Source organism: Apium graveolens, chromosome 5 (assembly GCF_009905375.1).
Source record: "Apium graveolens cultivar Ventura chromosome 5, ASM990537v1, whole genome shotgun sequence".
NCBI lineage: Eukaryota > Viridiplantae > Streptophyta > Magnoliopsida > Apiales > Apiaceae > Apium > Apium graveolens.
The window spans coordinates 25,554,438-25,569,888 of record NC_133651.1 but is presented as its reverse complement, the minus strand read 5'-3'; the positions used below and the strand labels follow the sequence as shown (position 1 = coordinate 25,569,888).

Sequence of the window (15,451 nt, the reverse complement as noted above, 5' to 3'; positions counted from 1 at the left end):
AGTATACTGAAACTTACCCTTTTTTAGATGAGGACCTCTTGTTACTTCAATAAAAAAAATTGTTTAATAATTAAATTTTTTTTATTACAAATATAATATTACTCTGGTTAAAATCATATAAAATTTGTATAAATAACTACTCTGTTGTTAGTTATGGTGAATGTAAGTGAAAATAAATGGAATTCTAACCTTTATTGTTAAGTATTTTAATATTTTGGTGTAGACAAATTAATGAAGATCTCTAGTAGTTGAATTAATGCATGATAAAGAGTTGACCTTGACCACATCCGACCTTATTTGTAGGCATCAAATTTAATTGACAATTACCAGAACATACCAAATTAATATCATTGGTATTCCATCTTTCTGGTATATTAATGAAAAGAAGCGGTGTGTTGGTGGATACACACTGCTAGAACTTGTTTATCTTGGACATTTTGATTTTTACTTATTTAGTGTGTTGTTCTAGCTCCACGCTTATGTTCTTGCAGTAATCCTCGTTATTTATTTGAGTTAATGCTATAATTTTTCTAGTGTTGTACTTCTACATTTGTGTGCTTAAATAAAGTATCTGACAATTTTTTTATGTTATTAATGTAATTCGCAGCTACCGAGTGGGTGAAGGGCAGACAAATGGAGGATGTTGTCTCTATCAAGAATACGTGAGTTTTCTTCTCCTACTGATGATTTTTCGAACGAACTATGATTATTATATGGTTCTAGTGAATTTGTCCTGGTTCTAGTGACTAATGTAGAATTACCACTTGGCATAGCGAAGATGTGTTGGTCGCTAGTTCAATTCTGTTTTCACTAGCTTATGTGTGTGTTTTTTATTTCACATAGTTTCAAGCTTTTTTTTAGTTTGTTCTGATGGCATTATTAGAGGTGCTTAGACTCACTGACTGCTATTCTGTCTGTGTTCATCTGCGTGGTTGTTAATTTTTTTTTTATATCACAACGGGTTGTAAGTATCATGTATATATCTGTATCTTTACTTGTATAACTCTACGGTGGAGTCATTATCCCCTTCTCATGTGTGCGGGGGCAAGGTTTTTCTAGAAGTGGCGATTTTTCCTTTATTTGGCATGAGTATATGTGTTTATGATGTTTGGACGGTTGGAAGACTATGTTAAGAACAGTATTTTATATATAAAATATAACTATTTTGAAAAAGTAGGTTTGCTCTTTTGCTAACAGTTTCATTGGAGCTTAGTTTAATTGCTCAATTTTATTACATAACGAAGTAAAACTTTGTTGAGACCATGATCTTTGCAGTCCCTTTTCTCTTTTCATAGTATGTTAAAGTCAGCCAAGTTGCTTTAGGAAAATCCTGAGTCTCCTTTTTAGTATATCCTATTTGATTTTCTTCCTCTAGGCTAAGCATCTCTACTCGTATTATGGCTACTTAACTGTTGCAAATGTTTTTGGTACTGCAGGGAAATCGCAAAACATCTCTCGCTTCCACCTGTGAAGCTTCACTGCAGCATGCTTGCTGAGGATGCTATAAAGGCAGCTGTGAAAGATTATGAGGCCAAACGTGCAAAATCCGGAACTCCAGAAGCTTCCCCATCGGAGAAGGCTGCAGATGGTTGATAGCAAAATGTGTTTAATGGAAACAGATGTGATGCAAAAGGATGTGTTATTTTGGTTATCTTGTCGTGTTATAATAATGGTTGTGACTTGGCAATATTTGAAGTGCTTTTGTGTATGTGCTTGATTATTCCAAGCTGAAGAGATTACTCTTGTATGTAAATTAGCTTATTGTAAAAGGATATGAAGAACTAGATACTACTATTTATCTAATTCTGCTAAACTACCTTTACACTTTATTCACTCGAGGTAATATATCAACACACGGTAGACAAACACAGCTGTTAGGGGATTCATGGTTTTTTACTTTTGATCTCTCCGGGAAAAGAACACAAAAGAATGAATTACCAAAAATTTAGAAACCGATGAGCAAAAATTAAAAAGTCTCTGACACAGATACATGTTTCTTCTTTGACTTCAAAAAGATAAAACTTAAAACTAATTAAACCCATTAAAACTGGTGTTATAAAAGATTTTAGAGTGAAATTAATCTAATTTTGACTGATGACTAATATGAAAATTATTCAAAAAATTATTTGATTTATAATTAAATTTAGTTTTTTAATTAATAAAAATTTGTATTTTAGATATTTTAAGAACCGAGAAATCCAGAATTGAAAGTCAATCCAAACACAAAGACTTTAATTTAACTCAACAAGGAAAACAAAACAAAACCTTACGTGCGTTGTTGTCAGCTTTCTGTTCCCACACGCACTCACACACTATCACAATCCTCGAACGTATCAACAATAATTAGTACTGTTTTTATCTGCAGACATTTATAATCTACCTACATAAACCTGGTCAAATCATTCGTTGCAAGGTTTGTTTCTCTTAATTCAATCTCTTCAGTTGTGTTCACTTATCTGCACATGTTCTGTTTCTTCCTTCACATAATTTAAATGATTAAAAAAATAATTCATGTGTTGTTGTTTTATTGTTTATAGGATTGAACCAGGATTCCAAATTGGACTTTTGACTTTGAGTAGATTTGAATTAGTTAACAAGTAAGAATTAAACAGATAAATAGAGTGATGGCTGGTGTAACTGAAAACCAACCACCTCTTGTTATTGACGATGTTAGTATAAATAATGATGATGATCATATTAAGACAAACAATTCTGAATATAAAACTATTAGTAGTTTAGATAGAGGAGTAGTAGGAGGGGATAATAAGGAGATGGCTCCGGTTTCCGGAAGCTCAATTCATCGATCAGGCTCTCGTCCGCAGCTTGATCTTAGTAAAGCAGCTATTCAGGGGAATTTCGAGGAGAGGGATCCTACGATTTTGTTGCCTAATCAGTCTGATGACATCTCTCATTTGGCGTTGGATATTGGAGGTGAATTTTGATATTTGCCTTGTCGAAATTTGTCTATGTGTTTAAAGCTTAATTGTAGTATGATAATGCAGTGTATGGATTTTAATTGATCATTAGTTATTTTAAGTTCACTATGTGGATTATATTATTACGTATGATTGCTGATTTTTTTCCTAAAATGTGGATTACAATTGATTGTGTGTTGATTTTTTTGCCAGGATCACTTATAAAGCTGGTTTATTTTTCGAGACATGAGGATCGTTTAATTAATAATAGGAGACTGAAGTCCGTCAAGGATAAATTTGGGCTTCCTACTGGTAATAGGAGGAGCTATCCTATTCTTGGGGGAAGACTCCATTTTGTCAAGTTTGAGACACACAAGATGAATGAGTGTTTGGATTTTATTCACTCAAAGCAACTTCATCGTGGAGGTAATCTACATTTTCCGTGTTCTTGACTATTTACTCTTCCTTTTTCCATCTCTTTCGAATTTAAGTGACAGTATGTGATATTGCTACCATGAATAGTTCAAATAGTGATGATCTCTTCACTAGAATTCATAATTATTGTTTAATATCCAAACAAGCGATATGATCTGCTATTGAGCATCACTAATATTATTAACAGGAACGGATTCACAGGGCTGGCGATCTGATGTCCAAAACAATGACAATGCAGTAATTAAGGTAAACTTGGATTCATGTTGTTTAGAAAAAGAAAATGTTTTTATCCTTTTATATGATAAACAGGTGAAGTTTTATTAGCGGAGATTCTATTTATCTGTCAAAAGATTATATATGATGCTCGTTCACATTGTTTTGGAATGCTTGTAATGACAAGTTTATGTAATCAGATTTGAGGTTGAAAAATGCAACAGATTGATGATGGTTTCTGAAATTTTAGAATGTTATCCTGTGTTTAGCATCTAAAAGTGAAAATATAATTTGCAATTCATACTGGTCTTCCACCCAGACTCATATGTTACCCTGAAGTGATACCTCCATCAAGCAAATGTTTTGAAAAAAAAAACTAAGTAAATAACTGTTAGGTAGGCATACTTGGTATTTACTGATTATTTTTTTAAAATTTAATAAATTTTACAAACAAGAGTGACATTAATAGTTGGGGTAGGGAGGTCCTGTACTATGTTCACTTCTCACATGAGAGAGTGGATCTGTGACTTGGGGTAGAGAGTGGTCCTGTACTAGAGAAATATTATAAACAATAATCTTAAATAATCATTAATGGTTTGAGTTTTTAAGATTTTTTTTTACTATTATTTTCTAAGTTTGAGAGATTGCTACTTTGCTAGTACCAGATTATCTTTACTATTGTCACTTTCCCTATATTTATAATTTTAGTGACAGCTAAATTAAAAATTTCAAGTGTCCTTGGCTGGTTGCTGTTTCTGCGACTAATTATTTGACCCGCATACTGATTTAACGCAGTATATGGTGGCAATTTCATTTTTTAGTTTGGTCTTTAGGTACTTGAATATGATGCTTATTGTTATAAGGTTCCTCCCATAGATTATTTCTTTTTAAAATTTTCTTTGCTACAAATTGTGCTGAGTCTATTTGTTGATTGCTTGCAAATTGTTAAAAGGCTACAGGTGGTGGAGCATACAGGTTTGCTGATCTCTTTAAAGAAAAGCTTGGTGTTAGTATAGACAAAGAAGATGAAATGAATTGTCTTGTGGCGGGTGCAAATTTCTTACTTAAGGTGTTATTTGAATATCCTGTTTCGTAGTCTCCTCTTTTCCTGGTATTTGTTAATTACAACACACGCAGTATATTTGGATAGTTGAACTTCCTGTCTGTTACGTATCAGTACGCTTCTTCTAAAATCTAATATCTTTATATACTGGCACTTCCTTGACTAGGCTATTCGTCATGAAGCTTTCACACACATGGAAGGTCATAAAGAATTTGTGCAAATTGATCACAATGATTTATTCCCTTACCTTCTAGTCAATATTGGATCTGGTGTTAGTATGATAAAGGTACCATTGCTCTTCTTTTTATACATATCATTCTATATAATTCTATTTATGTTTAGGTGTTGATGTATAATTGGTTCAGGTCGACGGGGATGGGAAATTTCAGCGTGTTAGTGGAACTAATGTAGGCGGTGGTACATATTGGGGCCTGGGAAGGCTGCTGACCAAGTGCAAGAGGTATGTTGATCCCATGATCAAAATTACGCCTCCTTTTCTTCAGCCAAGATAACCTGTGCTTTGCTCATTTTAATTTAGTTTTGATGAACTTCTGGAGCTAAGTCAACGAGGCGATAATAGCAATATTGACATGCTTGTTGGTGATATTTATGGTGGTATGGATTACTCAAAGGTACGAGTTGGTGATCATTTTTTCAAAATCTCCACCTCCATCTCTTGTATCTATACGTAGCTATGCACTATGGGTTCTCAAGTATTGAGGTGATTTTTCCGCGTTTAAGATTTTTATAGGAAGAGTTGTATAATTGGAATTGCCTGTACTAATGATATTTTATAGGTCTTGTCCTTGCAAGTCCATACTTAGATGCTTTAATATTACAGATAGGTCTATCGGCATCAACAATTGCTTCTAGTTTTGGCAAAGCAATATCTGAAAATAAGGAGCTTGGAGATTACAGACCAGAAGACATATCTCTATCTCTTTTGAGAATGATATCATATAACATTGGACAGGTTGGTTTAGTTAAACGATGAACTGCGAACATTTTTTTAAGTTAATTCGATGAACCAAATATTAGATTGCAGAAAATTTTGAAACATACTGTCACTTTATTGATTTTTTTTTGAATAATTAGGCTTATATGCCTTACAAATGAGTATCTGTTCTAATTGATGATTTTTAAGTAAACATTTTTTAAGGGTTTATAAGTGCAAATATTTTTGTTGTAGGGTTCACTAGATATATTTTTGTTGTAGGGTTTACTAGCATGTACTTGGTAGTAATTAGATGTGAAAGCTTCCTTCGGATTCTTATCTCAACTTATTCTAGATCAATATGCTTCCTGGGGACATGGGAATTTATTTAAACCTAGGGCCTCACTAACAGGTGTGAACCCAAGATTGCTTGGCCTCGGGTGTAAACGTAGCTTCACAACAGAGCTCATCTCATGATAGATCATTTGTTCATCTGCATGTGACTGGTTGTAGACATACTAATTTTGGTATGTTTTTTTGTAAAGTGACTGAAAGTTTCAGTCAATATATGCTAGAAAATTAGAGACGGACATCAATGACTTTCATTACTAGTGTTTGTGTGTTAGGAATAGAGATTAATGTCAATTGTGAATTTTTCTGTTTCTTGGAAAGTATGTGTCTGTTTCTATCAAAAAAATTGCAAATGTAATATTATATATATAGATGAAACTTGGATTTTACTCTTTTATCTAAATTCTTTTTAATATTAAACATTTCATAGTTTTGTATATTTTGATTCATTTGTATCCCGCATTACTTTTGGTTGTCAATGGCACTTCATATAAACAGTAACTTCCCATTCTTGAATAACCCAAAACTGCCTAAAATATTTGTTGTTGGATGATTATTGTGAATTTAATATTGATTCTCAATTTTGTAGATAGCTTATTTAAATGCGCTGAGATTTGGGCTCAAGAGGATATTTTTTGGAGGATTTTTTATAAGAGGTCACGCTTATACCATGGACACAATTTCATTTGCAGTGCAATTTTGGTACGCTCATCAAATATGTTGTTTTCTAGCGAAAATAATATTTACTATATATAAACACCACTTGCATATTAATCACTTTATTCCCAGTGATTTTTTTTAAGATCAGATAAGTCGAGCGCTTATATCAATGTATAACTTTAATAATCCAATTATCGAAATGATCTAAAAGTGGTATTGGTTTCATACTGATTTGATAAGAAACTCACATCTGGGACCATTCAGCCATACCTTAATAGATGAGAACTGAAAAGGTTGTGATCATTCATCATGTGGAACATATATGTAATGGCTGAAAGGTTCACAGCCTGGCTGCGAGGGTGATTCCCCTTAATTACTATTAAGAGTACATTTAACACTTTTATTTTTATATGCTCATCAGGTCCAAGGGAGATGCGAAAGCAATGTTCTTGCGTCATGAAGGTTTTTTGGGAGCTTTAGGTGCTTTTATGAGCTACGAAAAACACGGTCTTGATGACTTGATGGTGCATCAGTTAGTGGAGAGGTTCCCTATGGGTGCACCATATATTGGAGGAAAGATTCATGGTCCACCGCTAGGTGATCTGAATGAAAAGGCCAGTAAAAAATTGTTTCTTTATCTGTTATCTGCACTAGACAAGTTTTATACTTAGGATTCTAGTTGATGGTAATCTTTCTTAACATATTAATATTATATTTCAGTTTTACTGTTTGCTGCAGAACTTTAGTTCAGTCTGTTTAAAGAACATGTAATACCTAATATACTTTGTTGGTTGTTTATTTCATTATATGTTTTGTACTTGCATTCTTTTAGTGTTTTATAGATATCAGATGGTGAGGCCTTGTGCTAGTATTCATCCCTTCTTTTTCCCCTCCAACCCAGGACTCTAGACGACAGCAGGTTCTTTACGTTTGTTACAAATGCATGCCTATTATGGGTATATTAACATGTTAAACCCCAAGCATTAACGCTGCATTCCATAGCACCAGCCACAAGGCCATAATTTGAAATTATATTTCTATCTGATTTATACAACCCTGCCCACAATTTCAAAGTAAAAAAATGCCAAAGAATATATGCTCTGAAGAACTTCATGTCCTTTTCAGGAAAACAAGGGTAAAAGACATATTGGAACATATCCTCCTATAGTGCACTAATATCTCAAATAGCCATAAAGACAAGAGATTCCTACAGATGCTTTACTGCTTTAGGTTTCCAACAAATATTGGTAGTGTATGACAGCTGGGTAGCTACAGAAGTAAAAAAATAACAAGAGATTCCTTTAAGTTGAACAAGAAAGGTGATAAATTTAATAATGACAGATACATTTTTCTTCCTTGCAACAAGTTATTACTATTCATTAGATTCTTGCAAATAAGGCCAAGGTAACCCATATGTTAAACATTTTTTTATTATTCATTTAATCATATGTGAAGGTTGTACCATCTTTTCATCTGTACTTGAGCTTTACTTTGTTGCTCTGTACCGCTGGTCTTTCTAAGATGTGTATAACACATTACTTATGTTTTTGTTTTTATGTAGTTGAAAAGACTTTTATGTTTAGAATTATAGCAGATCAACTAACTCTAGTAACCTACATACCCGCTCTTCCGTATTGTGGAATGCTCAAGCATTCCCCATGTCTTTCAAAGCTTAGCTAGCTTCATTGATCATGCATTCCATTATATTTGATAGCAGTATAAAGTCCTGATTCCAGTTTATAAAAGTGACTGTGGATCAACTGCAGATATCGTGGATGGAAAAATTTGTGCAGAAGGGAACTGAAATCACTGCTCCTGTTCCGATGGCTCCACCAGAAACTACTGGGCTTGGTGGCTTTGAAGTTCCATTATCTAAAGGAGATAGTCTGCGTTCAGATGCTAGTAATTTAAATGTTGGTGTTCTCCATCTTGTACCCACATTGGAGGTGTTTCCATTACTGGCTGACCTAAAAACGTATGCAAACTAAATTTACCTGTTTATGTTGGCTACTTTAGTAAATATTTTTTATTTGTTGTTTATACTATATCTATTATAAGTAGCTTCTTGTTGTGTGGTCAGTACCGTAGGGGCTGGTATCAGCCAATTCCATTTGGAACATGCTTTCAAGTTCACCACTATATCTGATATTAACCTTCTTCTGTTTTATTTCTTTTCTTTTATTTTGAGCAGCTAACCACAAAATATTAAGTTTTGGAAAACAATAAAACTAAAACTATTAAAAAAATAATTGCATTATAACATATGTGTACTTGTTTTATATACAGATATGAGCCGAACACTATAGATCTCTTGGATCGTGGTGAGCTAGAGTAAGTTGCAATTTAATTTAATTTCTTTTTTGAGATACTAGTTATTACTCAAAGAAACAGATATCAATTCTTTTGAGCTTATCTTTACTTTTTTACTGCAGTTACTGGTTCACCGTGCTTTCTTCACATTTACCAGACCTTGTTGATAAGGTAATTTCAGAACATTAGTAATATATTAGCTTATATACTTTCTCTCTAACCTTGATTCCTTTCTGCTTATCCCGTTCCATGACGATCATTTTCCTCTTACAAGCACTACACATTTTTTGGAGTCGATATTTTTTGGAATAGATTTATTTTCCGTTATCACTCTGAATTGCTGATTTTTATAGGATATGTTTTATTCTCGACATTTTAGCTCATATGATGTACAATAACATTTCTCATGTACTCTTTCATCAGCATATGTGTTTTTGGATAACAATGGTCTTTATTTTGCAGGCAGTTGCAAGTGAAGGGGGTACAGAAGATGCCAAAAGAAGAGGTGACGCATTTGCTCGTGCATTTTCCGCCCACCTTGCAAGGTTTTATAACACTATAAATATGTACTTTATTCATATGTTTGAGAAACTACTTTGGTAACAAGTCATAAGTAATTTTTTCTAAATGCAGCAATTCTCTTGATGATAAATATTGATGTACGAAGAATATAAAAAAATACCTAGGTGGATCCAGCCTGATTTTTTGGAATGGGTTTGTGTTACGTAGATTTTTTTTTTGAATGATTGATGACCTATGAACTTTAACCCAGTCAAACTGAGACTTTCCAAGTCATAAGAACCTGGCCTCATCTTTAAAATGTAATGATTATATACATGTCATTATGTAAAATCTAAATACCACATTTTCAGCCTGAGGTTCCAAAGGATAGCTTGTCTTATATAGTAAATCCCAGCTCAATTGTATCATCTTATTCATTGCTGCAATAATCATGGTATTAAATTGAAAAAGTCATATGCATGCCATTGTAATAAACATTGAATCTGTTGTTAAATATGGTCCCGCGAACTCTGTAATCCCATTATAGATAAATGGATTTTCACAAAAAGAGGGTACAGTGAAAGAGTAATCTTAACAAAGTACTGCAACAAATTTGAAACAGTGCTCCTAATGAGAGATTTAAGAGTACAGCAAACTAGCGAAAAATATTTCTAATTAAGTACATAAAATTAATTCATATATTTGTTATTGTTTGATAAGATATTTTCTCAATGAATCAGGTTAATGGAGGAACCTGCTGCATATGGGAAGTTAGGGCTTGCCAACCTTTTGGAACTAAGGGAAGAATGCTTGAGGGAGTTTTATTTTGTTGATGCCTATCGAAGCATAAAACAGAGGTACCGACTTGTACAAATATCTTGTGTGTATATAGTAATTCTTCTTCTTGGCTAATTGAAAACAAAAACAACACACTATTTCTTGCTTTCAACAAGGCTTGAACAACTCTCCCCCCTCCCCCAAAAAAAACCTTTCGTATAGGGGGGAGGTAATGCAAAGGCCTTTGGTATTGTCGATGTCTTGGATCAGGAGAATTATTAAATTTTATTAGAAACTAATTTATTAATCCCGTTGACCACTAAGAAATAATATAGATATTTAAATTAATCTTGAATCACATCTCAAAAGTTATACAAGCTTTTTTTCTTATGAAATTAACACGCTTTATGATATTTTCATTTATCTTACCTAAGATTGACAAGAGATGCAGATTTGTTGCTGGCTGACACCTGCGAAGTAACAAGACATACTACCAGACTTTTGACATCTAATCAATATCTTTTTTTTTTGTTTGCGATAGGGAAAATGAGGCATCACTAGCTGTTTTACCTGACCTTCTATTGGAGCTTGATGGTATGAATGAGGTACATAATGTTACAGATGCAGCCTCTCCTTACCTTATCTTAGGGGAAGAAGAAAAAGAGCAACATAACAGTGATTAAATAAAAACATGTGAATATCAAGAGATAGGAATAACACAAGTCACGACAACCTGTAGTAGTGAGTCTAGTGACGTAGTATAAAAGGCTTTTGTTTGTTGTTCTCGTGGGAGATTATTATCAATAGGTAGGTTTTCGAAATCCTGTCTTGATATTGATTAGAAACTTTGATATAGTTTATGGTTCCGTTTTGATTTCAGTGAATTAGCCTTGTAAGGATTTAGTCATTTAAATTATTTTGGGCTATGTGTTCCAAGTATCTTGACTTGCTAATTGATCGCAATTCCCAAATATTTATGTCTAGGAAAGAAGGTTGCTTATGTTAATAGAAGGTGTTCTTGCTGCAAACATATTTGATTGGGGATCTCGTGCTTGTGTTGATCTCTATCATAAAGGAACAATCATTGAAATCTATAGAATGAGTCGCGACAAGATGCATAGACCTTGGCGGGTAAGTAGATCATGCTGATAATTGGTTTGAACTTTCATTTTTCAATTTGAATTCATAATTTTATCTAAATGATGCCAATTCTTGTGTAGAAATATATAAAATTATAATGACTTGCGTAAAGGCACAGATTAGCCTTTAGAAACTTGGTGTCTCGGTGTAGTTTCAATTGAATAGATCGACATATTCTGACCCCGCTTTTGTAAGGTAAAAAAGGGTAAAAAGATTAACTAATTGAAGTCATTCCTGAACTAGATATTATGTCGAAAACCTTTTATTATCTGGCACGCTTTGATTTATTAGACTATCTAAGAGTTGCTTAACATTGGGAAGATTTGCATGATTTAATTAAACATTTTCTATTCTGTGCACCTATGATATCGTGCCAAATTCTTCTAACTCGCATTTTCTCTCTTCTTCAATTTGAATTTCAAGGACTCGTGTCTATTCCATAAGTTTCATAGCTACGAGTCCCCTTACTTTAGAATATGGTCTTGGTTAGAAGAGATACTGGTTTAGTGCCAGAGCTTAACTATCAGGGAGAAATGATAAACAGGCCCGCCAAAATAGCAAGAGAGCTCTTTTAGACATTTTTAGTATGTAGTCTAGTACTCTAGTTACACGTGCATGATATATATGTGTCAATATTTAGAGTATTTTCCTGTGCCTTGACATTGGGGAAGAATGATCTTACATGTTCCTTTGAAGTATTTATGGGAAAAACATTATTTTTTTCCCATTTGCCTTTAGGTGGATGATTTTGATATTTTCAAGGAGAGGATGTTGGGATCTGGAGACACAAAGCCTCTCCCTCACAAAAGAGCATTACTCTTTGTGGATAATTCAGGTGCCGACATTGTTCTTGGAATGCTTCCACTTGCACGAGAATTCCTCCGCCGTGGAACTGAAGTAAGAATTTGATTGAGCTAAATAGATGGTTCAAATTTATATATGTGTCCTGAGATCAATTTAGGTGCCCACCTAGTCAAAATGGTACTCTAGTGTCTTAGCTAATGATAATTTTGATATTCTACAAAGCTTGATGTGAGTTTTTTGTGCCCCATGTTCTCTGGCTTCCTATTCAGTCGTACCTGCGTCGAAACAACATGGCATTGGTTGATGTGTGTATGGGTATGTGATATGAATCCGGTTCTTCATACTAATACCGTAACACCGGACACTTCACATCGCACCACTCTACTTCAAAATGAAATCTAAGGCCTCATGACAACTTGTTTATAGAGAGCAAGGTCCTGGACAACTTGTTTTTGGGATTTGATTTTGTTGTATGACTTACATATAGAGTAGATTCAATATTTTTTTAGTAGACATGATTTAATCATGTATATATTATATTTATTTAGTAGATGAAATCACTTCGAAGTAGTCCATGAACACTAAAAACTATAGTTCTGAAGTTATAATGCAAGGAAAATTGCAGTCACTATGAAGTGCATGGCAAATGTCTTTCTACCCTGAAGTGTCAGTAATGTTTGCTACTCATAAAGTATTGTTTATAAAGAATTTCATGCCATTAAATTGATCTATGCTACTAGTATGACCACTTCTACAGTATATCTCTGATTTATTTGGTTATGATATGATTGATCTCTTAAGAATGAACTATGAATACTTTTTCAGGTTGTTTTGGTCGCAAACTCCCTGCCAGCGTTAAATGATGTTACTGCTATGGAACTTCCCGAAATTGTAGCCGAGGCTGCTAAGGTGTGTCAACTAGATGGTTATGAGTTTACAACCATATGGAATAGCATTGTTTAAATTATCCAAAAAATTATATAGTTTCTGTTCTTTCAATTCTCTCTTTTCGGACCAAGTCTGTCCCTCCTATATCTCTTTGCTAGTGACGCTGGGTCTATATGGCAAGCTCACCTAAAGAATCTATTCTGCTTAATTGGTTCATTTGTTTAAATAAGAACTTGTGACTAAAAACTAACTTTTGTTCAATTTCAAAATGTAGGGAAGAATTTATTTTCTTAGTGATATATTTTAAATTTGTAGTTTGACTTGCAAATATTAGTATGACCCTCACCACATATAACTTCTAGTATATGTATATTAATCTATTTTGACCTATGAATTTTACATAGTTAATTGAGAACAGATATTAACTCTTAAGAGTAAAAATTATATTTGGAAGTCATGATATAAGTTTTTTAAGTACAAAGTATCTTTGTTTAATGTAAACGGGCCCAAAATCTTTTTAATTTTCAAGCTCATTAGTTTTAGTAACTTTTACTTTATTTGGTATATGTAATAAATAATGGGTATCAAAGTGAAAACGGATGTTTGATTGTTCTGTACTTTAGAGTTTAGAATAGCCTCTGAAGAAAAGAGGTGAAGAAGTTCGTAAGAGACCATGTCAGATTTATAGATTATGAATAACAACACTGCAATATTTTTCATCCCTGATGTATGTAAAATATGGGATGTCATTGTACAACCTAAATTTTCAAAAATTTGAAGATCTGTGCCTCTGTTTTCCTTCTTTCTTGTGGTATCACATGTAACGACTAATGAGGAGTTAATCTCATGTCCACAGCATTGTGACATTCTCCGACGAGCTGCAGTAGCAGGAGGTCTACTTGTGGATGCAATGATTAGCAGCCAAGCTAGCTGTATAAATAATTCATCTTCAGTTCCATTGATGGTTGTTGAGAATGGATGTGGAAGCCCTTGCATAGACTTGCGACAGGTCAGCTCGGAGTTAGCTGCAGCAGCGAAAGATGCTGATTTGGTATATTAAAAAAATTATTTAGCGTTTTTTTCCTTGTTTATGTGATAATTGGGGGGAAAACTTATTATAAAATTCAGTTTTCATGGTTATAATATCCTGTTACTGGACTTTCAGATCATCCTTGAAGGAATGGGTCGTTCTCTGCATACCAACTACAATGCTAAATTCAAATGTGACGCTCTCAAGGTAAATCTTTAGTTAGGTGCTATTAATATTTTACTTTGTTCGATTTATTTTCTATGTTTGAGTATGGAGAGCATTTCGCCTGTTTATGATTTGTATATAAGGCTTGTTTGCTTTGCTTGTTCGCTTTGCTTATGATTTTTGCGGTAATTAAGAAGATACCTATATGGCTATATAGATATATAGGGAAGTCTAGTCATTTAGTGAAAATACTTTCGAGCTTTATTGAACAGAAAAGAATTTCTCAATTTAAGTTGGTCTTTTAACCCTATGTTCGGTAAATTTTATTCACAAGTCTATTTTCACAGTACCCTTGTAATAGACATTCTTACAAGCAGACCTGTTGCATAGAGTTTCTTGGTGCTGAATTACTGATTTATCCTTGAAACTATTTTAATATCAAATATTTACAGCTTGCGATGGTGAAGAATCAGCGTTTGGCTGAAAAGTTGATCAAAGGGAACATATACGACTGCGTTTGCAGATATGAGCCTGCTAGCTGAAAGCTTCTGTCATGTGTTCTGTTCCTACATCTGTAGTTGAACTCTTGTATAAAATTATCACCTTGACTAGAATTCTGTGAAGTTGTAATATCCGGATCGAAAATCTCAATCTTAGCTATAATTGACATGACGGAAAAACAATTAATCGGCCATCAGTTCGTGGACACATATTTTAAGTTTTTGTAGAATCATAACTATAGGATACTTAATTTGAATGCTGAGTTTTTAGCTTCTTCCAACTCTCTGTCTGACATACTTGATTTAACTTTATTCACAATTTTATAGATGAACCAACACTTAGTTTATGTTTAGATATAACTAGCAGATTCACTAAATTAGTTAACTGTCATTTTTGAAAACATTAATGAACACTATTATCAGATTTTTATTCTTTAAGTAATAAAGGATTATGATATCATGACTTTTCCTTGTATTTTAGATCATATCGATATAATAAATTCAGTTGAGGTCTATATGTTTGATTGCAAAACAATATAATTAAGATATGCGCAACTTTAAAAATCAAACTGATAATGCTCAAAAATAGGAAAAAAAAAGTATTAACTTTTACACATGACTGATATCAAATTTATATTATTATTTGAAAAACTTATTAATGAAAATGGTAGATTTATAGCTAAAATTGAAGATAATACATGATGCAATTATCATACAGATGTATCATGTGTGCTTGCTGAAGTGTTAAGAAAGTATTTCTCCGTT

General features: G+C 33.3%; 1 protein-coding gene across 1 annotated transcript; it reads left to right on the top strand.

The window, feature by feature from the left end:
* The first annotated feature begins 2,259 nt into the window (after nucleotides 1-2,259).
* LOC141723706 (pantothenate kinase 2-like) lies at nucleotides 2,260-14,967 on the top strand. The gene is made up of 23 exons (XM_074525569.1): nucleotides 2,260-2,413; nucleotides 2,538-2,931; nucleotides 3,129-3,341; nucleotides 3,538-3,596; nucleotides 4,516-4,632; nucleotides 4,793-4,912; nucleotides 4,992-5,086; nucleotides 5,165-5,258; nucleotides 5,468-5,599; nucleotides 6,501-6,613; nucleotides 6,993-7,185; nucleotides 8,338-8,546; nucleotides 8,858-8,902; nucleotides 9,004-9,052; nucleotides 9,344-9,426; nucleotides 10,123-10,239; nucleotides 10,701-10,764; nucleotides 11,144-11,290; nucleotides 12,038-12,196; nucleotides 12,929-13,012; nucleotides 13,848-14,042; nucleotides 14,157-14,228; nucleotides 14,639-14,967. The coding sequence occupies exons 2-23, from the start codon at nucleotides 2,625-2,627 to the stop codon at nucleotides 14,726-14,728; spliced, it is 2,757 nt and encodes a 918-aa protein (XP_074381670.1). The 5' UTR covers nucleotides 2,260-2,413; nucleotides 2,538-2,624; the 3' UTR covers nucleotides 14,729-14,967.
* The last annotated feature ends 484 nt before the right edge of the window (nucleotides 14,968-15,451 follow it).

Bases quoted from the DNA above. Each gene is read 5' to 3' on its own strand.
- LOC141723706 (XM_074525569.1), top strand. From the start codon at position 2,625: ATGGCTGGTGTAACTGAAAACCAACCACCTCTTGTTATTGACGATGTT. The intron at 13,013-13,847 runs GTGTGTCAACTA...TCATGTCCACAG, and splicing joins TTGTAGCCGAGGCTGCTAAG to CATTGTGACATTCTCCGACG. The intron at 14,229-14,638 runs GTAAATCTTTAG...AAATATTTACAG, and splicing joins TCAAATGTGACGCTCTCAAG to CTTGCGATGGTGAAGAATCA.